The sequence below is a fragment of the Acartia tonsa genome, chromosome 6 (genome assembly GCF_053477335.1).
Source record: "Acartia tonsa isolate MP-2025a chromosome 6, ASM5347733v1, whole genome shotgun sequence".
Lineage (NCBI taxonomy): Eukaryota > Metazoa > Arthropoda > Copepoda > Calanoida > Acartiidae > Acartia > Acartia tonsa.
In genome coordinates this window covers 14,960,700-14,988,039 of record NC_137265.1, presented here as the reverse complement: position 1 = coordinate 14,988,039, position 27,340 = coordinate 14,960,700, and the positions used below count along the sequence as shown (strand labels likewise).

At 31.1% G+C, this 27,340-nt stretch overlaps 1 protein-coding gene across 2 annotated transcripts in view; it reads right to left on the bottom strand.

Annotated features, from left to right (window-relative positions):
• LOC145321951 (rhophilin-2-A-like) overlaps positions 1 to 27,340 on the bottom strand; it is a 150,647-nt gene that overhangs the window by 61,166 nt on the left and 62,141 nt on the right. For both annotated transcript variants that reach the window (XM_080163648.1, XM_080163649.1), the window contains exons 3-7: positions 9,781 to 9,913; positions 8,863 to 8,931; positions 8,376 to 8,471; positions 4,762 to 4,868; positions 918 to 1,076 (exon numbers count right to left, since the gene is read on the bottom strand). In XM_080163648.1, the coding sequence (XP_080019774.1) occupies positions 918 to 1,076; positions 4,762 to 4,868; positions 8,376 to 8,471; positions 8,863 to 8,931; positions 9,781 to 9,913 (564 nt within the window). The remainder of the gene's footprint in view (positions 1 to 917; positions 1,077 to 4,761; positions 4,869 to 8,375; positions 8,472 to 8,862; positions 8,932 to 9,780; positions 9,914 to 27,340) is intronic.

The window sequence follows — 27,340 nt, the reverse complement described above, 5'->3', positions numbered from 1 at the left end:
ACAGACAAACCTTAGTTGTTAAATAACTACTCTACTTAAAACAATTGCAGGATGTTGATAATACACATATTTAAATCCAAAAATATCTCGGGGGGCCAGTACAGTGAAACAACTGTAAATTTGAATTAGAAAGCGAAGGGTTTCATGTGAATAAAACCATATTATGGTTAGTTAAAAGTAGATATTTTTATGTTTTTTTTTTGTATTTTGTAACCCTTTTTTTCTTGTTGATTTTCCAATCAGATCGCGTGAATGTCCCTAAACCAAATTAGTTGGAAGTGCAATCTAAAAATAAAACCTCTACTGTTTCCTTTAATTGCCTTTAAAGAAAAATAACGTGGGGTAAAACAGACAGACTGTGTTCCTGTTACTTTTATAAGGATTAATTAATCAAAAAGATTCAGCTTTTCAAAAGAAACTATAATTAACCAAAAGAAATGAAGTAACAATGACATTAAATTAATACATCTCATAAATCTAGAGCTTTGCTAGAGGCAATATTTTCTCAGGAACATGGAATCTAAAAGAAAACTATTTCTAAAAATGAGTATTGAAACTATTTCCAAATCTGGCTGTACAATTATAGGTGAAACAATTTTAAGACATTAACATTTTTGGTGGTAAAATTGTTATTTATTGCATCGTAGATATTCGAATGAAAAACTTATGATTTACTCCGAGCAATCAAAACTGATAATAATTTTTTATATTATTTTTAGAAAAATTCAGTAATATAAGACTATAAATGATTTTTTAGAAAGGCTCAAGAATCGGATCTAAGACGTTACGTAGTTTTTAAGCATGGCTCAGAAACGTTTCTAATCCAGCGGATATTAATCGGGTTTGAAGTTACACTGGAAAATGTTTTATTTCGTTTCCTTCTCCCTACTTAATACATGATATAGAATCCAATTTACCTTAGAAAATTATCAACCGCAGAATCCAATCCTTTCTGAGTGGCTCTGTCCTGGCGTGTGCCTATCTGTGTGTACAGGCCCCCGATGTTAAACAGGACGGACGCCTTCTCGAAGGCCACCGTCCGCTGCGAGCTGGGCACTCCGGTCAAACTGTCATACCTGAATAAATAAATAGTTTAAAAATTAGTCCAGGTATCTTAAGGGATAAGACAATGGACGTTAAATTTAATATACAACCTCAATGGATTGGTTTATAAGTTTGTAACTAAACAATCAAAATTCAACAAAAGAACCCAAAGTTTTGAGAAATCGATAACATGGTTATAAAATATTTGGGTACCAGTGTAATTTATAGTCATGTTATATATGTCATTCGATGGCTTTAAAGCTTTACTATTTTATAAAATCATAGTTGGTTTGACCAAACTTGCAGTGTTTAAAATTTTCAACCATTAATTTTGGCTGATCATTAAATTAATTGTGTTGTGCGTTTTTAAAAATCCCTCGAGTTAGAGTAGCTGTTGTACTACTAAAATATAATTTATTAGTATTTGTTTTTCTGTTACAAAAGTAATTAATATTTTTAATTGCAGACTATTCATAAGTTTTAAGTAGCTTATTCTTTTTTTAAAACATACGGATTTCACATAAATGCTTGTTGAAAAAATAGCGAAATTTAAGTTTTAAAAACTTTGTTGCATTATGGTAAGACCATTAAAATCTATTTTGATTTGAAAATATATTTGATTTGAAATGGAAATCATCAATCAAAATCGTGTACAATTTTTAGGGGTTGGCAAACAGTGGCAGGGCAATGGAAGATGAATCGCTCTTTTCCTGACAATTTAGATAAAATTTCCTTTCTTAGTAGATTACAAACATTAGGAAAAATTTAAAAAATTTATTCTTGTCCTATTGCGACTTTCCTACCCCCAAATTTACAAGCTACAAAAGAGCAAACAACTATTCTTGAAATATTGGTCCAGAGAAGGTTTAAGGCTATTTTTTAGGGAAAAAGGTAATCCCACTCCCCCCTCCCGATATAAAGCATCGAGAATAAATATTGTTTTCTTTTCTTTTTGACTCAAAAGCTAAATTCTTGTTGGTGAGGGTGTGCATTTCTCATTAGGAGATGCACATGGCAAGGGCGAAGCCACTAGTCTACAAATATATTATAATAAAGATTTATAAAGAAGTCAAAGTCATTTAATGAAACTGAAACTTTTTGGCCGCAAGATTATTGTGTAATAGGTGTTTTTAAAATGTCGCTAATTTAAATTTTTCAGCAATTTTCTTTTAAAAAAAACTGCTGTCAATTCTGTAGCTTGCGACGTACAATTTAAATGGTCTATTTGACTATATATACACTAAAAAGTGCCAATAGCTGATATATGATCGACATACCATTTTAAAGATAATTTTATTTATGTTGTCTATAATATAAAAGTGGTATAATATAAAAGTGGTCGTTATATCGATATTTTAGCTACCTACTTATTAGTAAGCTTATGAACGGGAGAAAAAAGGTAAATGTGATGGTTTTAATAAGATAATAATAAGAAAAAAGGGAACTTTTAGAGAGCACCAAATTGATTTGCAGTTTTGTATAAATCCTATTTCCAAGTCATATTGCGCTAACCAAAAAAGCCACAGACATCCACATAACTCAAAAAAGTGACATTTTTCGTGGAAAGAGAAAAATTGAATCACCACGCAAGGAAGCTAATGAAAATGAAAGTAAGATTTGGGGATTGTCTATTGTTACGAAACCTGATTAGTAGGGGGCCAATAATTCATTTCGTTAAAATGTTAGATTCAGCCCCCCCCCAAAATAATTTTTTATCCTTAGGTCAAGGGAGTGATGACACGCCAATGTAATTTATATTAATGGATATAAAATATACGTGGATATTATGACAGGGGAGAATTGTCGTCTATTAAGGTTGCGAACATGGACATCATTTATTGATCAGAGGCGTTCCTTTAATAGGAGGGGAGGAGATGTGGTAGAGGGTTTTGGTCGTTATTTAGCCAGCTACAAGTTTAATATTATTAGAGAACATGATAATCTGGTGTAAGATCCAAGTAAATATAAATCCATTTTTATATTCCATTCTAAAATATTTAATTTAAATTAAATGTTCTTTTTATTAATAAAATATTGATTAATATTAAAAAGGATTAGATTTAATTTTTTTAGATTTAGCAATCATTCAAAATTATCAAAAACCTTATTTATTAAGATAATTTATTTCTTGTTTTCTAAAATTAAACTTTTTCTCCAAAACCCTATTTAAAGGAATATGAAAAAGGTTTAAATTGAGTTATTAAGCGAGACGGTATTTTTTTGATGAGTTTATATGGAAGTGAATTTTTGAATATTCATACCTAAGTAGGGAAGCTACAGGGTGTTAAAAAAATAAGATTTTCCCTTTTATTTCCTATATTTTCAACTCATTTTCACGAAGAAAAGAAAATCATCATACTTTAAATAAACTAAAAAAAAACAATTATTTTCTAAAATATAAACAACTAGTTTTTAAAACATCCTGTTTTTTTCCCCTGCATTTTTGAATTTTAATTTCTTTATTTTTGTCAATTTTTTCCGTATTTAGCTAAACATGGACTTAAAACGCAAAATCAATTTATGAATTCTTATAAAGAAAAGGTTTAATATCTTTTTACTAATTTTTTTTTAAATAACATTTTTTACTTTTTAACTGTCCTGTTTTAAGTTTTTGGATTTGACATTTAACATGAACTGTTAAAATTAAATTTTATTTCTACAAATGTTAAAATCCTATAAATCAACCTTTTGCTATGGAAATTAAACAAACGGATGGAGAAAAAAAGGTCTTAAAACAAGGGATTCTAAGGGTTGAAAAGTCTGGACACCACTAGTTGGAACTAACCAATAAAAAAAAAATTCGATAAAAATAACAAAACTGTTGTGTACCAGTGTAATTTATTGTCCAATGCCCCCTCCCTCCCAGTCTCAAAACTGTATAGTTTAATAGTATTACTGCGTTAAGAGACTAGCGGATACACCACTATAGGCCTTTAAGAAGCTACATTGCAAAGGAAGACTATATCGGACCAGCAGTTAGCGATATCCATCAGTTCAAAAAAACAGACATATTGACACCCTGTTTCTTTTACACGAGTCTTTTAGTTTTACTGCGGTATTTATGAAACAAATTGTTCTTGTCTTATATACTGGTATATTTTCTAAATATCAACTTATTTTGGTTCCCCTAAGTAAATATCCTTGTTTGTAACATATCTGGTTTACCTTTTATGGGTTATATAATAGCAAACCGCCTAAAATTGATTATTTTCACATTTAAATTCATCTGTGCGCCAATGCGTCATCTTAGATTCCTTGCGTATAATTGCGTAAATTATTTATACGATCATAGCTCTAAATCAGATTTATTTTCTACTATATCAGTAAGCACCGTGTTGAAAATATGTGTATCGTTTTGTTTTATAGAAATTGTCCACAAAAACGTCAATCATAATAATAGGATATAATGGGCCTTTGACTTCAATAGAAAGACTACAGACCGATATACAGACAGACAGACAGACAAAGAATAATCTAAATTTAATTATAACAAAATTTAATAGTTGTTTGTCGCATCGCGTTATAGACAGTTTTCCGCGGATAATAATATAAAAATTATAAGAGCAAATCAGGAGTCTAGTCCAACAAAAATGGTATTAATCCTATCATTTTATGATTTTATTTCATATTTTTGTGAAAAATTGACTATAATACGATACGATACATGATTTCCAGCGGATATTAATAGGTTTTAATGCCATACTGATAAAAACTTACCATTCAAAATAAATTCCCAGACTCCTATCTGGTGGGAAGAATCTTCTTTCCACATAGTAGAGATGGTTATAGTATTGTAGGAGCAAAGCTATTCCATGACTGTCCCTGTAGTATGAGTTATTCATTACAATAGATTTATTACTCCTAGATGTTCAATCAGACACTTTAACCCGTTCAATTTTAAAAATATTTTCTTGTAGACAAAGATTTACGTCTATATTTAGTTACGTATGATTCATTCTCATAATAAGTTTTATCCTAAGTAGCTCAAATATTTTTAGCTAACTTATTGTCCGATTATGAAAAACAAAATTACTCCTTTAGTAGATCAAAAGAGTTTTGATTGAAAAGATTGGACAATTAAATTTTTTTAATACCCTATCGATATAAAAAAAAGTACCCAATTTTTTTTCTGCCAACGAATAAGAGATTGTGTGTATGGAACCTTGGATACTAACATTATTTAGAGTCCAATGTCCCTTTACTGTTTCTACTTTTCCAAAGGGGGTAATATGGTGAAAAATAGTCATTATTTAAAAAGTTGTGTTCTAGCATGCTTTATAGTTATTAACAAAGAAAATAAAGTTACATGTGAATTGAAAGGTACATTTTAATTAAATATTTGGCTTATCTCATAACCAACTGTAAGCTTTTTTTGTACAGTTATGCTTACAAAAAAAGATCCCCTATTATGTTTAGAAAATAAATTAATGAAAAAAAAGTAAAATTAATTTTACTTTCATTAAATTTCCCCCTAATTGAATCAAATTTTTGGACATATGTTCTTCTGGGATAGAGGGATAGTGCAAAAAAGACCTTTTATAAATATATATTGAAATAATTTTAGTTTATAATACTTTGCTATTTTTGATATCAACATAGAAAATGATACAATATTCAAAAGAAACTTTTGATTAGAGAAAAGTTTGGGGAATTTTTTTTTTCTGTATGTGACATATACCTTACTGCTTGCAGTATTTTTCAAAGGGGATATTATAATAAGAAAATTCTATGTTGTTAATCTAATTAAGCTAACAAAGATGACAACATCAATAAAAGCAAAGCTCTGAAATCAGACGTATGACAAAAGTGTCAGAACTTAAAAAGTAAAACATCAATTTTTAATAAAATGGTCGGCAAATTTGTTGCAAATTGCTTTAATTCAGGATTATGATTAAGGACATACCTACTCTTTTAGGATTTGCTTATGGAGATGCTTCGCAATAGAATAATTATATTATACAAAAATTGTTGTTAAATTTATTTTTAAAATCAGAGTGTTTTAAATGGACATACTAACTTTCTGCTAACTATTAAGAGTTGCTAGGCTTAATGACCGTACCTAACTGTTAATGGAATCATCATACAAAATTTGAAATCGATAGGACAATTCTAACATTTATAAATTAAGGAAAAGAGCTAAACGCTACGTACGGACGACCGTAAAAGACCCTAATTATAGGAAAGCTCTGCTTTTAATAATAACTAATATTTCTATTTTGAAAGTTTTCACGTGGTTTTAAATTCAAATTGAAACTGTCAAAAAAATAAAATGTCTACAAAATTTTAGGATAATAAAATTTAGTCGTTAGTGATTTAATTCCCTTAAAATTTGACAAAAATACGTCTGAATTAGAGGAATTAAAGGATAATGTCCGTAGCGTAGCTACTGCAAAATTTAAGTTCCTTTTTTAAATCTAGATTTAAAATCCTATCAAAAAATTACTTATTGTTTTGTGTGTTTTAATCAAGATTATTTTTGTAATGGGTTGCCTGACAGGGTTAGGGCCCCCCGCAGGGGTTAGGATGGGTAAAAAATTCCCTATTTATTTATAATATTAATTTGTTTCAAATGTAAAGAGTAGAGTAGAGTGCTTTGAACCATTTTACCATGAAAAATTACAGATACAAAGAAAAAATCATATTTCGGTTGATAACATACAGCTTAATATTCTACCCAAAAAATAAAAAAAAACTACATTTTGTCTTCGGCACCACGGGGCTAAAAAAACTAGTTTTAATCTTATAATTGTACATTCTATTTCCGCGGAAAGCCGTTTATAATACGATACGAGAAATAACTATTATTGGTTTTCCAAAAATGCCAAAAATTCAAGACGTCATGATATGTCTAAAATAAGGCAAGTAATAAATTTTGGCTAATATTAGCTTCGCTAATTAAGGACCTAATTGTTGCTTGTTATTTATAACAGCCTGGGAAGAGGCCTAGGGGCATACTCAGGAGGATATATAAAATAATTGTAACTAAGGGGGGGGGGGGGTAGGAACAGGGAAATTAAAAGTGGGAAGTAGAAAAAAATGATGGGGGGATAAGTAAATGACTTAAAAATAAATTTGAAAAAGATGTAAATATTTTTTGCAATGTTAGTGTACAATTTTATGCTTTTTGTGTCATCAACAAAAAGAATAAACGAATTAAAAAAACAAGGATTTTAAAAAAATTTTAAAGTTAGGGGCAAAATAGTTTAGTTCAGTTGAAATATGCCTTCTAGAAAACTATGATTGTATGGTATAAAACCCGCAAAAATGGACAAATATTTAACTTTTCATTCACCCATCCCTATAAACCCTGGAACAATGTTTTGAATGATTCTTTACGGTTTTAGATTTGCTCTCATTAACGATTTTTCTCATGGATGCAGGAATAGGTCTGTGCGAGATTTTTTTGTCAGGGATCTTAAGGGATAAGACAATGGAACTTAAATTGATATACATTCCCAATGATGATAAACAAAATTTTCCCCTCTGTAGATTCACATTATTGGATGAAAAGTTTGGACACTACTAGTTTGGAACCGAATGATCCAAATTTCAACAAATGTACTAAAATTTTTTGAGCCTAGGAATAAGATAATGTGCTTGTAAAAATTTTGGTAACTAGTGAAATTTACAATCCAATGTCCTCTACCTACACATTTTGAATATGTATAGTTTAAAATGACTGCAAATCTTACTTAGCTACAATATCCCCACCTCCCCCCCCCCCCCCCCTCCAATAATTTATAAGCTTCCAGATTCAGAAATTAACACAAGCAAGAATTTGGGGAAAAGAATTTATCTTCTATTGTCTTATCCCTCAATTCCCATAAATTATATAAGTTTGTAGTAGATAATTACAGCTTAATGAAAAAATATTATTACTAAAAGATAATCAATAAAAAATAAATTTGCTATTATAAAAAAACAATTCGGGGAGGGATTTTTTAATTGAAGAAAGACTATTTTGCCTCTAACTTTTCTGCCATTCAAAAATGATATTGATAATGCTGTAACATTTACCAACAGAGTATTACTCTTAGAAACCAATATCTTCATTAAATAAATTATAAAACTATCATTATATTTTTCCTTTTATATAAAGTATTAATGTTTTTCGTCTATAGCCAAAGATTTCGATAACTACTGAACCGATTATGTTTTCCATTTTATGGAAGCTTCTCATAGGTCCCTGGATAGTTTTAAGCTTTTTTCCTACCTATAATTTAAAGTAAATCGTTTTCATCTCAAAGTGTGTTTAATAGTACTTAGAATCCCTCACACTGTCTGTGTGTCTGTTTGAATGTAACGCTTTATTTTGGAATGAATAATTTCCTAGTTGGTGTCCTCATGGCCTGTCTGAGGTCCTGTAGCTCAGCAAGGGCGTCCTCATAATCTCCTCCGTCCTCACTGTAGTGCTCCAGTATAAAGTCCTGAAAATCGGTATATTGTTACTTGGATGTTGCACCAGATTTTCACGTACTGTAATAAAGTGATGCCCACAGCTGGCTAAAATAATGATACTCCCCATGCACCATCCCCTCCTCTCCAACTGGATGAGCGAACTGACCAATAAATGAGTTTCACTTTAGCAAGCTAATTGACAAAACAATTTTCCCTATCAATATATCCACGTATATACTATAGCATTATCTATTAAACTAAAATAATAATATTTCATACACGACACTACTCTATAAGTGATCGTGTCTGTATGTCCATTACGCTGCTCTTTGCTCGGTTCTCTCTTTCGTTTATACAAACGACGAACATACAAAATAATACTAGTTATAGCGTAGCTACGCTATAAAAAATAGTGTCTACCTTAAAAGTATCACGTAGCTCGATTTCTTTTGTTTCTTTCAGACCAAGAGGTATCATTGGAATCAGGATCTAAAAAAATATAATAGTTTACTGTTATGCTTTTCGCCCATTTTTTATTATTAGTAGTTTGATAGTTAGCCAGATAGACATGAAAACGTTCAGAACAAACAATTTTAGGGAAATAAGCCAGAGTAAAAAGATCAAGATGTATCATTCGAATCAGAATCTTAAAAAAATCATAATAGTTTACTGTTCTTCTTTTGGTTTCTGTTTGTGATTAGGAGTGCAATTAGATAGATTGATAGGTAGTCAGACAGACATTAATAAAGATAGACAAACACTGTTAGGGAGAAAAGTAGAAGGATAGAAAGATAGATATATAGAAATATTGATAAATTAATGTTTATAAACAGACAGCTAAATAGGTGGACAAACAATCAGACAAGCAGACTGACAGACAAAATAATAGACAAAAAGAAAGACAGACAGACAAAATATCATACAAATAAACAAATAAAACAGACCGACAATCTTACAGACAAACAGATAGAAAACAGTTGACACATTACAAACTTTCCCGATTTTGTATTACTTTTGAGGAACATGATTCCAGTTACGTCATATTTTTCTTTCCTGAAAAAGGGAAGGGGGAAAGAAAAAAAAGGAAAGGGGGAAGAAAAAAGATATGGGAGAAAAGGGGGTTTTCCCCATCTCTTTTGAAGAGATTTTCTTCCCCCCTTTCCTTTTTCGGGAAAGAAAAATATGACGTAACTGGAATCATGTTCCTCAAAAGTAATACAAAATCGGGAAAGTTTGTAATGTGTCAAACAGTTGGACAAATTCATAGACAGATAGATAGATAATTTGCAAGAGAGGTAGATAATAGGATAGATAGATAGTTAAGCAAAGTGTACTGACCTGATTATTAGCCTGGTACAGCTCCACTGAGCTGTTCAGTTCTGCCAGCTGTTCCTTCAGCAGCTGCAGGTTTGAGTTGACAAAGCTCAGCTCCAGCGCCACTGTCTCCTTCATCTTTTTGTTCGTTGTGGCCCTAAAAAAAAAACAATTATTAGTATCATTCTACTAATTGTCCTATGGAACATCATTTAAGTATGGCTTTAAAACCGATTCTCAGCCATAGTGAAAAGCCATGTATCGTATCGTATTATAACCAGTTTTCTACAAATATTATAATCATAATATTAATACCTTGGGGCTAACAAAACTTGTTATAATCTTATAATTTATCATTTTAATATCCGCAGAAAACTGTCTATAATACGATGCGATAAATAACTAAATGAAAGTTTGTGCTGTTATAATAAAACATAGCTTTGATGATATGATAATAATGTGCGGAAGTGAATGTACACCACTTTTTAGGCCCCTAAATTATAAGCCCTAATTAATTGTTTTAAAGTTTACTATTATTAATATACAACCAAAATAAGGAAAAGACATACAATTTGTTATTATTATTAACATAGATAAGATTTAGAAAATATTATATTTCTTTCAGTTAAATTAGGGAGGAAGGGGGCATTGGACTGTAAATTACACTGGTATATAAAGTTGTATAGCCCCGTTAGCTCAAGAAACTTTAGGTACTTAGATAGTAAAATTTTGATTGGTTGGTTCCAAACTAAAGGTTTATAAACATTTTAGCCAATAGTTTTAATCTCCACAAGGGGTAAAAGTTGATTATCATCATTGGGGAAGCATATTAATTTATTCATCTTTTTTTAAAAATAAATATCTTTTTCTCAGAGTGAACAAATATTACTTATTACCCTTGTCAAATACGAAAGAGATAAAAGGAGGGCAAAAAAAATGTATGAATTTTTTACCATGTTAAATTTAGCCATCTTTGGTTGACATACAATGTCAATATCAAGGTCGATACTTCTAAAACCTATATCTACAAAGTAACGCTATTCTATAATGAAATAATGACAAATTATAGTCTTATATTGATTTAATAACAGCATCCTCATCCTAACTTTCAGAAAAAATGAGAGAAAAATTTATTTATCTTCATTTTTCTATCCCTTAGTTCCCCCAAAAAATCTGGACTATAATAAAGTATCCCTCCCCCCACCATGTAATTTTTTTCGTCAGTCAAGGTCATAAAACCACCCATATTATCTCACAGGGATGGTTATTTGGATAAACTATTTAGATATAAGTGGTCTTTGCTGATCTATTATCGACAGGGACGTCCAAGCTTTTTATTTTGAGGGGGTTGAAATATTTGAGGGGGGTAATATAATTTTTTTTTAATTTTGACGTCTATGTTTTCGACATGCTATTATATCGATTGACTTTTATTAATGTCTAACAAAAGTGGCCATTGCTGAAATGTTATCGACATGTTATTTTTTTCTAACTGAAGACAGGTTTAAATAAAAGTGTCATTGGATAAGAAATTATCGACATGCTTTTATCATATTGACATAGTAAATGTTGACGATATAGTACTGGATCAAAGTGATCATAACTGACTTATAATTCTGAAAACCTATGTTTTTTCTTCCTCTATTTATTTATCTATCTATCTATAATTATCAGGGATCTTAAGGGATAAGACAATGGACATAAATTGATGTACACTCTAAATAATAATTAACAAAATTACCCTTCTGTAGATTTGAATTATTGGTGGAAAAGTTAGGACACTGAGGGTTTGTACCAACCAATGAAGGTCTAATGACAGTATCCAATGTTTTTGACCTAACAAATGGAGTATAAAACTTTGGGCACTAGTATATATAATTTACAGACCAATGTCCCCATCCTCCATGATAACTACGGTCAATAAATGATGATGGTCCCTCATTTCCGCATATAGTCACTTCCGTATAGTGTTTCATATTAATCGCAAAAAGACGCATTAGCAAATAAAATAAAGGGTATTTTTGATGATGAGAGCTAAGCGAAGGTAATGGATATATCATACACCAGATTTTCATATTCTCTTATAATTTGAAACTTGTAGCGGACTAAGATAACGATCCCCTCCCCTCTTAGTAGATTAACGATCTGACCAATAAACGTGTTCTACGTTAGCAAGATGGATTGACTACAATTTTTCCACTGTTATTAAATCTACGTATATTCTGCATCAACTTACAGTTTATGCTATTGTAATAATATGCGATTCTAATGATTTGCTTATGTGATACATGTGGGGAAGTGAGCGCACCCTCCTTCCTATTTAGTCTAATGCAGACGCGCGGCTTATTTCTTATGGTATTTCCCACTAATGACCCATTTATCATTACACACAAACAGACATACACAGACTGAAACACACAAACACCACACACACACACACACACACACACACAACAGAGCAACAAATATTATAAGCTATGAGTTAGGTAACTAATTCTGCACCTCCTAGCCTTAGAGAAACATACTATTGACTATCTTACGACATTATGTCCATTAACAAATATTATATGTATATCCTTATAATAAAGTAACAGGATGTCTATCTGTTTTTGCGTTATATGTTTGTACCGAAGGATCTCGCTAACCGCTGAACCGATCGGGTTCTCCTTAACAGGGTAGCTTCTTATAGCTCCCGGGAAGGTTTATAACTATTTTGGGGGAGGGTACCACCACCCTTATAAGAGAAATCACAAAAAATCGAGAGAAAAAATTAATATTCTTGCTTATGCATAGAGGCTTGAACGCAACATAGACATGAAATTTAAAAAAAAAACAATTAGTGCAACTAGATGCCTCTAAGGACGTATCCGCTAGTGTAAGATACAGGAATAATACAATAAACGATGAACAAACCTTCCCCCCAAATATGGTAAAAAACTCCTCCTTTGAAGAAAAAAATAGAGGGGGGGGGTATATCTTTAATACTCCTCTTGACCTATAAGAATATGCGCTTTAAAGGAGAATCTTATCGGTTTAGCAGTAAGCAAGATTCTTTGATTCAAATAAGGACTGTCCTTTTCTAATCTTTCCAAATGATCCAAAGGTAGACTCTAGCTTATAAAGTTTTTTGGGGGGAAGCTTCATTTTAAGTCAGTTGTCCATCCATTAAAGCGCATAGACATTAAGAGCCAAGATGCCAAATTTCACGATTCATTTTCCTTTTTCATTTCCGTATTGGCAGGAGTTACAAGTTTTCTTAGATCTTATCATACAAAAGGTGTTTCATCAATCCCGCATGTCTAATTATATAAAAGAACAAACATAACATTCCAATCAACAAAATCGCAATATGATTTTTATGATAAAAAGAACAGATAACTGTTATACATAGGTTATAGTTTTTGGAAACAATTATAAAAGGGCAATTTTAATTGATAAACAAGGATGACAACATCCATAAAAGCGAAGCTCTGAAACGGTAGGACAAACGGACATTAACACTTGTATAATGTTAGAACTGAATAATCAGAATGCGAATGTATAAGAGTCAAAGCAAAATTGTAAGTAAATTTGTTGAAAAACTGCTTGATACAGGACATACTTACATTTTTAGGACTTGATTATAGAGTTGCTTCGCTTTTAAAATTGTACTTTGTTGTCCCAGGAATCAGTATACCAAAAATCAGACCAATCGGATAATTATGTCACATACAAATTTGTTGTTAAAAATTTAAAAAAATCAACATGTTTAAAATGGACGTACGGACATTCTGGTAATGATTATAGAGTTGCTACGCTTTCTAACTCGTACCTAACTATTACAGGAATCACCATGCAAAAATTGAAATCGATAGGACAATTCTAACATGCCTTAATTAACGAAAAAAGCTATTTAAAAAAGTAAAAAAATCAATATGTTAAAAATGGACGTACGGACATTTTAGTAATGATTATAGAGTTGCTACGCTTTCTAAATCGTACCTAACTACTAAAGGAATCACCATGCAAAATTTGAAATCAATAGGACAATTCTATCATGTCTAAATTAACGAAAAAAGCTATCCGTTACGGACGGATGGACGGACGTACGGACGGACGGACCGACCCTAATTATAAAAAAGCTTCGCTTTTAAAAACTAAATTTCAAGCTATGTAACACAAGGTTTCTTAAGAGATATGACAATGAACGATAAATTGAGGTACGTACCCAATGACGATAGCCAAAATTACTCTGTCGGTAGTTAAAATTATTGGTTAAAAAGTTTTGACACTACTAGTTTGGTTTTAACCGATTAAAATTCAATAAAATTTCCAAATTCATTAGGTATTTTTTCTTTTAACAGCTAGTTGAAGTTTGATTTAATTTATAGTGACCTATTCCTGTATTCATAAAAATCATGGAAAGTAAATTAACTTTTTGTTGGGGGGGGGGGGGGGGTGAGAAGGGCTATTTTTTTTAGTTGGGTAATTCGTGGGGGGTGGGGGCACATTAACTTGGGTGGTACCCTATGTTTTGACTGAACATAGGGGGCCTCATTTCTTCTTGAAAATCATACATAGATTTAATGGAAAAAAAATCAGACATGGACGGAACATAGGACTGTAAATTATACTTGTCAACAAAAGTTTATAAACACATTCTCTCATTCGTTGGCTTAACATCTTTGGATACTTTAAATCAATGATAATTGGTTTGTCAAACTTTTCAACCAATAATTTTAATCTAGAGAAGGAGTAATTTTGTTTATCATTATTGGGGATGTACATCGATTTCTCTTTATTGTCTTTTACCTTTAGGTCCCTAGAACAATTTAATATTCAATACTGAAAAGTGTATAATTGATGCCTCCTAAAAAGTGCATATTATAGGTATATTAAAAAATACCATGCTAGAAGGTCAAGGCATTTTTATTATTATTACGGGGTAAAACCAGTTCAGAAATTATAAAAATCATAATTTTAAATAAAAGAAACAAAACCTATTTTTTATTTTGACTATTTAAAATATAAATTTATTTAAACCACTCAATAATGATAAACAAAATCATTCCTTCTGTAAATCAAAATTATGAGTGAAAGAGTTTGGACTCTTCTAGTTTGTACAAACCAATCTTAATTTATATTAATAATATGTATATGTCCACATAATGTTTTATGAGCTAATTTGCCGAATAATTACGTCGACTCTTTACTGACATAATATCTATAGTATCTTGTCGATATAATAAGAACACATAGGTTTAACAGGATAAATGAGGACAAATAACCCAGTGTAAATAACAAATGAAGTAAGGATATTGAACAAAGAACTCTTGTAAGGATGGGTAATTTCCTTATATCAACATTGGACCTTCAAATAACCCCCATTAGTATATCTATCACTAGATGCTGTGCTCCTAGTATCTAGGGGATCTGAATTTAAGGATCTGAAGGGGTATAGAAATGCCAAAAAAAACAGCCTAAAACCATTCCAAGAATAAAATCTAAAAATAAAATGGCCTAAAACCTTCCCAAGACCTTCAAAACCAGCTACTTTATATAATATGAATATCTTTTATTAAACTACCAGGGGCAAGAAACATTTCCCTGCGGGGCATCTAACCTAACCTAAAATGTACCCCAAAATTATTGTTTTGATTCACTTTAATTTTGAGGGAAACTGCCATCCTAAGGATGTTTATTTACGATGGTGCGCTACAGGGATACACATCAGGACCTTTGTTCTTTTTATTACCAGGGGAAATTGGATTTCCCCTCACCCCCCCCCCCCCCCCCAATGACCCGGAAAATACAACCTACCCCTCCCCCCCCCTAAATTTTATTGGTAGAAAATCGTGTAATCAATTAAAACAAACTAAAATTATACGTGTACCCAAAGTCTTATTTGTTATCTTAAAATCTGTGGGTACTTTTTATTAAATATTGATTGGGGTAAAACTTTTCTACTTCAATATAATTGATGAAAGAATTTTTTTTGTCTGAAACTAAAGATCTATTAAACGGCTGAAATTGGTTAAGCTTTTCCCAACACTTAACTGGTTTTAGATTATTTAATACAATTTGAAATGAATAGGAATTAATGATTTTAAGAATTTCCTAGAAAAAATTAAGATTTCTAGGCCAACAGTAAAAATTTCTTCCATTGTCGTATCCACTGTCAATTATGAAAACCCCCAAAAAATTAAGTGTGCATCCACTCCCACATGTTATCGCAATCGGATATTACTTCAAAAACACAATAGCAAATAAATAAGAAAAATAATTGTTTAATGTATAGGCCGAAGCAAAAGGCTCATTTGATGCTGTTGTAATCATTTGCGGATCTGGCTATTTGATAATGCGATACAATTGCGGAAGTGAATGGACACCTCTAAACTAGACAACCCATTACTAATGGTAATTACTTAATTACTCACAACACAATAATTGCTGATTTCCCTGAAGTGCCCAAGGAGCACTAAACACCCCCCCCCCATTATTTTCAAAATAAATTAAAATAAGAGGGGGCTAGAGGGTATTTTTTCCGATATGCTTAACCCCTGTGGGGTACCCGTGCCCAATAAAACCAAACCCAACCTAAAGTAATACACAAGCAACAACAAAAAACTACCCATCCAAATTACTTTTAAAGGGAGGTTCTCTACTCGACAATTCACTTACAGGGAAATTGGCCAATAATAATTATGACTATATCGGCTATTTCGTGTGAAAAGGGTTGAAAATTTAGAAAATTATAATGTTCACTAATTAGCTAATTTTCATATGTACATGTTAGCTTGTTATAATTATAAAATTCTTCAATTAAGTGATTTTCTGTGTGTCTGTGTGATAATTAAAATCTCGAAAACAACGTTATCTCGTTTTTAGTATAAGTACTTAGGTTTTTTGTGGGGGGGGGGATGATTAAACTCCCCCCCCCCCCTCCATAGAAAGCAGGGTCATTTGTCGAATCAAAACTTTGGGTACTTTTATATAATTTTAATTGGTGGTTTTAAAACTTGGGTGCCCTAAGCTTATAAAGCTAACGATACCCTTTTACTCATTCGTTAACATCTTCTGACCTTTATACCCTTCAATAACAAGAAAAAATACATCCAACATTAGCAGAGCCTTTTTTAGCTAATGCCTTTCTGTACAGCTTTTGTGCTGTTATTATATCAATAAAGAATAAATAATTATGACATAATGTATTATAATGTTAATATGTCAGCTATGGCCAATTTTATTTAATGTCGTATCATCGTTATTCATAATGCTATAAAAATGTCGTTAATAATGTCTGTTTTTACCAATTTTATTTATCTTTTTCCATTACAAAGTAGTAATTTTTGTCTGTATCTTAAGATTTCAATGGCTACTACCTACATCGCTTGAGGTCTTCATTTTTGTGAAGCTTCAAAAAAGTCCTAAGTAGGTTTTCTGTAATTTTATTGTTATATTTACGTCTTTGGATAGTGTCAGGCTATTTTTCTTTTTAATTTAGGGGAGCAGCCGCTAGTTTTATTAATATTAAAAAAAAATTTCATCAATAACATATTAATTAAGATTATCTCTAAATTAACTCTATGTAACTTAACAAAAGCATTTTTTTTGATACCATATCAACCCCCCCTCCCCCCCCTCCCCATAATGATATGATATATAGTACAGGAAAAGAAATGATTATGGTCACAAAAATGGATACGAGATACCTTTTAAATTACATATACGTTCCTACGTATGTAAAGTGTTTTTCCAAACCAACCAACGAAGATTCATTAATACAGCCTTCATCAAAGGAAAAACAAGGATAACAGTGTGTAAAAAAGCGAATCTCTACAAATAAGCCAAGGATTTATCTTAAGGGATGAGACAATAGACGATAAATTGATATACAACCCCTATGATATTAAACTTAATTATCCCTTCTGTAGATTAGAATAATGGTTGAAACATTTGGAAACCACTAGTTTGGAACCAATCAATCAAAATGAAATAAAATAAGATAGTTATAAAACTTTGGATACCAATGTAATTTACAGTCCAATGTCCCCTTCCACCTTGTAAAATGGCTATTTCTTTCGAACAAACGTAAAAACACCACAAATATACGGGTATTATAGGGTAAGTAAAAAAAGAAGATGATACATCGAAGAACAAGGGCGTGCTAGAACTAATTGATATGTACGATTGGAGGAGGGTGGTATATTTGAAAAGAAACAGTAGGGATAAAATTGGATACAACTTAAATATAATGGGAGGGGGAACTATCTATAATATTATATTTGATGCAAAAAAAACTCTAAAATGACTTCTTCAATTGGGTTGTGCTTTTCAAGGAAGCTTTAAATAACAAATTACTATCTATTGCAATGTTTAAAATTACACGATGAATTACAGTAGACAATGTTAAATAATTTTTATGACAAAATAGGCTTTCTTAAAGTGCAATAAGACCCCTCTAGCATAACTAATCTTACATTCAGAGGATATTCCACCCTCCATCCCTCTACAAACACCCCCATTCAAATGCTATTGACCAAACAATTAAGAGATATACGAGTTATGTTTTAAAATGCCATATCACCCCATAACATAATCAATTTTACACTATATGGAGGGGGGGGGGGGCGTTCATTCCCACCCCCCCTTTACACACGCCACCCATACAAATCCTCTTGATCACAAAATCGGGGAATTCGTCCTTGAATTTATTTGACCAGTTCAGTACTTTTTCTGCTATCAGGGATTCAAGGATGGGTCAATGAAAGAAAAATTAACCCTCCCTCCATCAATTGTCCCTTTGTGTGACTTGATATGTTTAGGAAATAGGGATTAATATAATTTATCTTCCATTTATCTATCTCCAAATCCCTGAATTTTTCTTTCAATTCTTAGTACTCAATATTTTCTCATTTTTTTCTAAAAAAGTCAAATCTTTTCTACAATTTACTTTAAAAAGGAGACATTGAACTGTAACTTATACTAGTTGGAACTCAAAGATTTATAATCACGTTCTCTCATTCTTTGGCTCAAAACTTTGAGTACTGCAGCTGTTTAACCAAAAATTTTAGCCTACATAAGAGTCAATTCTTTTAAAATCATAGGGAATGTACCTTAATTTATCGTGTATTGTCTTATCCCTTAAGATCCCTGTCTTATTTTAAAATCTTAAGGTTAATTCTGTCTGTATGTCTGTAATGCATTTCTGATATAAAAAATACTTTATAGAATCATAATCATATTCTGTTATATATTTCTTTAAGATGTTTAAGAAATACGAATTACTGCGCTACTTTTAAAGATGTTATTCTTGTAGATTCTTCATATTGCAAATTCGATTGTCTATTGTTTTATTTTGCTGAATCTAAAACCTTTAAGTAACCCATGAGTATGGTAAATAAGATCTCGTAAATTGTAGAACCAAACTCATCCACAATTTACAGTGAAGATTAGTATTTGTTCTGAGCTATTTGGCGAGGGGTAGGTCATAGCATCCCCCCCCCTCTAAAACCAACATTTAATAAATATTATTGAAGAACAAACACACACACAAACATACAATATACAAATATAGAAATGATTATACCGATAATTTATGTACACAAAAATCAGGGGATGCAGGGATGAGTCAATGAACGACAAATCAAACTTAATTAATAACATGACAATAATAATAAATGTATATCCTAGACAACTACCTTGTTCCAGTGCAGTGGTGGGAACCTTTTTCGTCTACTAGCAAATTGTTTTAGCTCTTTTTTAGCGACTTGGCTGTGTTAATATTTCCAACGTCATTGACAAATTTAAAGTCGGCACAGGGTCCCCATACCCGTGAACATACAGTTATTCAACCTATGCTCCCTCTATTCTTTTACATTTATTCAATAAGATGTCAGCCACGTGTGACCACTTTTATCGTCGTCGTAAAAGCGACATTTTAGCCTTTAATTAAAAGATACCTACTTTATTAGCGTCATAACACCTTCTATCAATTGGGAATGAAAAAAATATCTTTTACGGCCCTATTCCGATATCCATGAAAAGTTTTACATATAAGATGAATCATGTTGAATTGATAATTTTAATGTTCAAATGCACAGTGCTCCATTAATTCCGTAAAAAATATGACTTCAATAGCAAAACATCATCTAGTGAAGATTCCCATGACAAGTAAACACGTTTGCTTTAAATTTGGGAGAAATTTGTATTTTCTCGTCTACTATTAAAGATAAATGTATAAAACTTTATGAGCAATGCTGCATATCAACTATATAAGTCACTTTGTCCGTTTGCTCAATATTACGTAACGAAAAGATATAAATAAGTAGTTTTTTGTTCGCTACTATCTACTGCCATGGTTCACTGCTTTTAACTTTATATTTTGATTAAATAGTTTTTGTACGTTAGTGTTGGAACACCAACTAATGTTCAATACATATATGCGAATTGAAAAATAATTTTGGGGGATTTTCTTTCAATGTAACGAAATTCTTATGTCATTAAAGCAGCACAATTACAAAACAGTTTGTCTGTATATCAATTGCTTAAAAATCGTAGCTACTATACAACTAGGGAATTCCATATGTAAAATGTACATGTGATTTAAAGTGATTAAATTGTACAAATTAAGATATATTTACAACAAATCTCTAAGGTTCGTTTCAATACCAGAAATTTTACAAAAAAAATAAAACACCTAGAAACGTTTCAGAAGAAAAGGATAAGCCTCTAATCTAACTTTTAATTTTAATTATTTGAAAATCTGCTTTAATGTAAAAACGTTCATCATATAATAATGAACTATTGCTTATGACCATATTAGGGTAACTTCTAGGGTGTGCATAAACTTCCGCATATCATTACATCCACAATGTGTCCAGTAACCGCAAAAAGTCACAATAGCAAATAAATGAAGTAGGTGTTTTATAATGGAAAGTGAGGCAAAGGGGAATGAGAAGTTTGTGCTGTTTTAAAAATATGCGGTTCTGCTGATTTAAAATTGTGATACATGTGCGGAAGTGAATGCACACCAACCATTATAAGGAAGTGGTCGTTTTCAAGGATAAGACGCTTGCTTAATGACTCAAATAAAGTGATTTATTGACAATTCCTGTTTTTTAACATATGGAGGAAATTGGGAATAACTTTCATGCCTCAAACTTTTCTGCTAATCAATTTTAAACCAATCGATCCCAGTTTTTATAAGTACTCAAAGAATTTAAGCCAACGAATAGAAAACCTGGTTAAAAAACTAAAAAATCAGTACAATTTACCGTACAATGTCCTCTCCCTCCCTAGAAATGTCACAATAAGACAATTATAAATACTTTTGTCAACATATGTAAATGTCAAAAATAATTCATATCCAACAATATTTGATTTTCAGAAAAGTTGTCTCCATTTAATTTCGATTATGAATGTTGATTAATCGATAATAATTATCTTTATATTTATATTCAAATATTTTATTATTTGCTTTGGGCTATTTACTTTCAATATCAATATCAATGGACTGTAAATTTACCGGTACCCAAAGTTTTATAGCAGAGTTTGGGTACTTTCATTTGATCTTAATTGGTTGATGCAAACTATAAGTGTCCAAACATTCAACCAAAAATTTTAATCTACAGAAGAGTAAGTTTATTTATCATTGGGTATGTACATAAATTTTTCTTCCATTGTCTTATTCCTTAAAATCCCTAGATACTTAAAGTCCTTTCAAAAAGTAAAAGGTGACAAATTTTATCTTGAAACATCTTTAAGTTTTTTTTGTTAGGAATTCGAAGAATTTCAATCTTGGTTCGATCCTTAAAAATTTAAAAATTACATTCTTTTAACTTTCTTTTTAACAAAATATCCTAAAAAAATACAATTAAAAAATCTTATAAAAACCTTTTTTGTCTCTTATTTTTTCATTTGGCTCAAAGAAAAGTTTAAAGCAAGATATTTCATTCATCAAGAATCATCACATATATTTAAGAATCAGGCTGCGCTGATGCAATTTGTCGCACATAGTCATTCTTGTGGTGTGCATTCACTTCCGCATATTATCACAACCAAATAATGTTTTAAATTCGCAAAAAAAGGCAAAATAGCATAGCATACTGTTTAATGATATTAATATAACAGAGGAGAAGTGTAATAATATGCGGTTCTAAAGATTTAATAGTGTGATACATAAGCGGAAATGAACGCACACCAATTCTTGTAACCAAGGTTATATAATAGACATATTCCTAAAATTCTATCCCAATCAGATAAAGAAGCAAGCTACAGAAAGAAAAAAAATTTGATTTTGACTTTTTTATAGTAAAAAGCTTATTATTTATATTTTTTTATTGTGATAACTTTTAAAGCACAACATTCAGAATACAATATATATTTTGTCTCAATAATGATAAAATCTGACTGGCAGATATGTTTAGAAACAAAATTGTTTGATCAAAAATCCTAAAAAGTGAAAAATTAACTACTAGACTTTTCTTGTATAATAGCCTAAAACCAGCCCAAGAGATCAATTTACATTCCTTAACAATTCCAGAGTCTATGAGAAGCTTGTCTTAAATGAAGAACTCAATCGGTTCAGAGGTTACCAATATGTTTAAGAAAAACCTACTACTTTTCATAATAAAGAAAGGATGAATCGTTTAGTAATTTGTCTTTTAAACAAAAATGACAAATTTTTATGACCAAAAAGGTTTTGAAAGAACTCACAATATTGCTTAAAATTCCTCACAAAAGAATTTTAGAGAAATTTTTGGTCACCAATATTTTAGAAATCATTCATTTTAAACATTTACATCATTTTAAATAAAACTTTGTATAGAATTATACTTTAAAATTTTTTTTTAAAAGCATCGAAGCAGAAAAATTATGGATGAATTCTGGAAGCTAATTTTTAAAGGAAATCCACACAAAATAAATCAGTCTTCTATCTGGAACAGCCATAAGAAATTCACGTTTCCCCAATTTAATGCTATTTTTTAAACCAACCAATCAAAATTTTATAAAAATACCCAAAGTTTTAAGCCATTTTATAAAAATTTGTGTTCAAAAATCTGTGTGTACCTGTGTAATTTACAGTCTAATGTCCTATCCCTCCCTATTTTTTTTTAAAAAGCGAAGCTTTTCTATAATTAGGGTCGGTCCGTCCGTGACAGAGAGTTAGCTCTTTTCGTTAATTTAAACAGGTTAGCATTGACCTATCGATTCCAATTTTGCATGATGATTCCTGTAGTAGTTAGGTACAATTTAGAAAGCGTAGCAACTCTATAATCAATACCAGAATGTCTGTACGTCCATTTGAAACATGTCGATTTTTAACTTTTTTGACAACAAATTTTTGTATGTTAAAATTATCCGATTCTTCTGATTTTTTGAAAACTGATTCCTATTACAACAAAATACAATGTTATAAGCAAAGCATCTATATAAACAAGTCCCAAAAATGTATGTATGTCCTTAAACAGCATCATCTATTTATGCAGTATTGTAACAAATTTACTAACAATATTTTTTGTACTGATGCATTAATATTCTGCTAATTCAATTCTGACAATCTATAAGTGTTAATGTTCGTTTGTCCTTCCATTTCCGAGCTTCGCTTTTATGGATGTTGTCATCCTTGTTTTTGAATGGAAGACAACAGACTTATAAAGTAGCTTCGATACTTTAAATATAAATAGGTACCATTTAAATTTGAGGAACATAAAGAAGCACAATTTTTATTGTACTTTTGTGGATAAACGGTTATACAAAAAATACTTTATGTTGTTATAATAATTGCAACAGATTCTTAACACAGTAAACTTAGATTTAACATTATACCCTTTTATTTGGGGTTGGGGTAGGGGGGGGGGGTCATTGCTTTCTCGGGGCAATATCTCTTAGGAGAGTGGTGTTACACTTCCCCAACATAGTTATAAACCTTCCCGGGACATATGAGAAGATGCATTATAAAGGAGAACCCAATCGGTTTAGCAGATCCTTCAATACAGACGCACAAAGATCCTGTTACCATAAGGATTAATTTCTCGTTCATGTCCAATCTCTGTATTCTTGATTTTTTTTTAAAGCAGTACTTACCTATTGAACAAAACACAAAGTAAGTAACATAAATATTCAATAGACAATAGATGGGAAAATAACCCATTTTGGACGTAGACCTCCATAAACCCCAATCCTTTACGATCCCAAAGTACCCAAAGTTTTATGATAAATATATCTTATTTGCTGACTTTGGGTACTTTTATTAAATCTTAATAAGTAGGTTCTAAACTTGTAGTGTCACATTTTGTCATCCAAAAATCATTATCGAAGGGGTAAGTTTGTTTATCATCATTAATCATTAAGGGGGGAATGGGGTATATTTTTTTCACTTGCAATTTAAGGGGTTTTTCCAACAAAGGATCTTTTTAAAGCCTGGTAAGCTACTACATAAATCGCAATAATTATTTGATTACTGAATTGTAACTTTTATAACTACAGTAATATTTTACAAATTTTGTCCACAGAAACGTAAATAACAGGATATTACTTGATATTTCTTTTTGATTCACTTAATGTAAAGCAATAATTAAATTACATAAAAATGTAATATTTAATATTAATAGTTTTTAAAAGGATAATAGTTTTTTAGCGCATTGTATTATAGACAGCCTTCCGCGGATAGAAAAAATAAAAGTTATTTCCAGTTTTATTAGACCAGAAGGGCCGAAGGCCAAATCTAAAAAAGTGGTATTATTATTTTGAATTTTATTTTATTATTCGTAGAAAATTGTCTATAATACGATACGATACATGATTTTTCAGTATGGCTTCGAACTGGTTCTAATCCAGCAGATATTAATCGGTTTCGAAGCGATACTAGAAAACCAATTATTTGAATTAATTAACAAATTTGTTTATGATTACATTTTACATATTTGTATGATTTCCGTTCATAAAAAAAGACATATTTTTTTCTTCATAAAATTAAACCAATAGTACTTTTGGGGTATTTAATTTTATTCAACATGCTGTAAGAAGTATAAAAAATTAAAACCTTGTGATTTAAATTGGTGCATATGGCCCAAAAATGTAAATATACATATGTAGTTTTCTTAATGGTTTTAAACAAAGGGATTAAGGCTGCGTCTTATGCTTTAGGGGTTATACGCTGACAAAATTTTGTATACATAGTTATTCATTGCTATATTGTCGTATAAACGTTGAAGTTTTTCAAATAAAATCAAAATTAATACAAAGACCTAGCTTTTTGCATTTGTAGTGATTAAGTCAAGACCGACAGACTGACCAACTTATTGTGAAGCTATGATAAAAAGGGGCATATTTTTTTAGGCTACGCTTTTGAGTAATGCAGTCATTCTTGTTTTTTTAAGAAGATTATAGGGGAAAGTTTATTTTGAAAATATTTTTAAACAGATGACGCGACGTGTGTGTGTGTGTGTGTGTGTGTAAGTGAGTGTGTTGTGTATTATCTTTTAGAATTATGAGCCCTATTTATTTGAGGATTACGAAACTGTAAAAAAACATTTTTCTTCTATTTAAAATCTTATAAACTGCTATTTCTTTTACTTTAATAAAACATTTATTGCTTTTTATATGTTTTAGGAATGAGCTGATAAAAGAAAAACGTTTCCAGTTTCGAAATTTAAAAAAAAAATTAGTTTCTTTTAAAGTGATTTGTAAAGATATTTGTTTTTATAGTCCAAATGATAAAAGATTTCAAAACTGGTACACAGTAATCAGGGCTCTTAAGGAATAAGACAATGGACGATAAATTGATATACATCTCCAATGATAATAAACAAAATTACCTATTCTTTCGGTAATATTATTGGTTGAAACGTTTGTCAACAACTACAAGTTTTGATCTAACCAATCAAAGTTCAGTAAAAGTGCCCAAAGTTTTTCAGCCAACGAAAAAGACAACGTGGCTATAATACTTTGGGGGTACAAGTTTAATTAACATCCTATTGTCCCCTCCCTCTCTGACAATAATAGATCATGACTTACAAATATTTGGGTACAGATTCATGATAAAGCAAGTATGCCCTTGTCCAAGGAAGGGGGTGGTTAAATGCGCCATTTTACCCCCCAATAGAAAGCTTGGACATCCTTAAGACTATAAAAAGTAGCATTAGTACTGTCCGTACCAATAAGATCCCATAAACGACAAATATATGATTGTTCATAATAGTATGGAATGGACCAAAGCTATTTTTAGGCTATTTAGCTGTTGGTAAGTCAACCCACGTCGCCGAAGAGAAAAAGCCCATCCCCCTCTCATATTTTGTTGCAAATCTAGATGTAGATGTTAGAGGTAGGGGGCAAATTCAATAGAATCTTTGACTTTATTCTATTAATTGTTTTTGAGTTTTTTCTAACTTTTGTCCTAACTTTGTTGTTAAAAATCTTATAAATGTAATAAATTGTTTTATAATATTGTTATTTCTGCGCTACTGAGGAACATTGTCCTCCTTGTTAATACGAATGAGTAGCTCCCGCAGAATAACGACCATTAAAATGATTTACGGTTATACTTGCCTAATTATTGGCATAACTGGCAACTTCCCTCCAACTGTTATTGGACCATGTGAACCCCCTTCACCCAATATTTTATTTGTGATGCTTGTTGTAGGTTTAGCAATTTCAAGGATTCATGTCCAAATTTCTATAAAGCACTCTTTATTCGTTAGCTTAAAAACTTTTAGGTCTTTTTAAAATCTTAATTGATTGGTTTAAACTACCATTGTTCAAAGTTTTAAACAGACAATTTTAATCCACAGAAGAGTTAATTTTGTTTATTATCATTAGGCAAAGTTGGCAGGGTACTTTTGACTGTAAATTATACTAGTCTTGTAATAACGATCCCCTATCCGTTGGTTTTAAAACTTTGACTACCTTCAAAGTTCAATTAATCTTCATCAGGTTGTACAAAACTTCAATGTTATCCTTGTCAATTTATCGCCCATTGTATTATCCCTCAAGATCTCGGTGAAGTAAGGGTTAGGGATCGCTGTAAGCAATTGGTTTTTTTTTTTTGGGGGGGGGGAGGGGGGATAGTGGTCCTCTAAACAAATGAAGGGATATTGCCGGATAATTAGTGGCTGCATAACATTTTTTTTATCAATTATTACTCGCGCACAGAATTCTTGTTAATCTGTGGGTGTGTTTGTGTGTGTGTGTGTGTATGTGTTGAGTCAGGGAAAAGGTAAAGCTTCTCTATAAAGGGTAGGTCGTAGTTAGTGATTTTTTGACAAAATCCTCCATAATTTTACATTTTGTCGCAAAGCAAAATGGATTATCTTAAGATGAAATAATCCTTTCATGATTAACAAAATTAACCCTTATGTATATCACATTGTTGGTTGAAAAGTTTAAATAATACTAGTTTTACCAACCAATATATAAAAATTCAATTATAGTACACAAAGTTTTTGAGCCAACGAATAAGATAACGTGGCTTTAAATCTTTTGGCACCAGTGTAATTTTCAGTCCAATGTCCCCTCCCCTCCCTGAGCAGAATGTGTGAATTTTAATTGTGGATGCAGTTATAGGAATTCGGTAATTAAAAACATTAACAAAACATCTCATTCA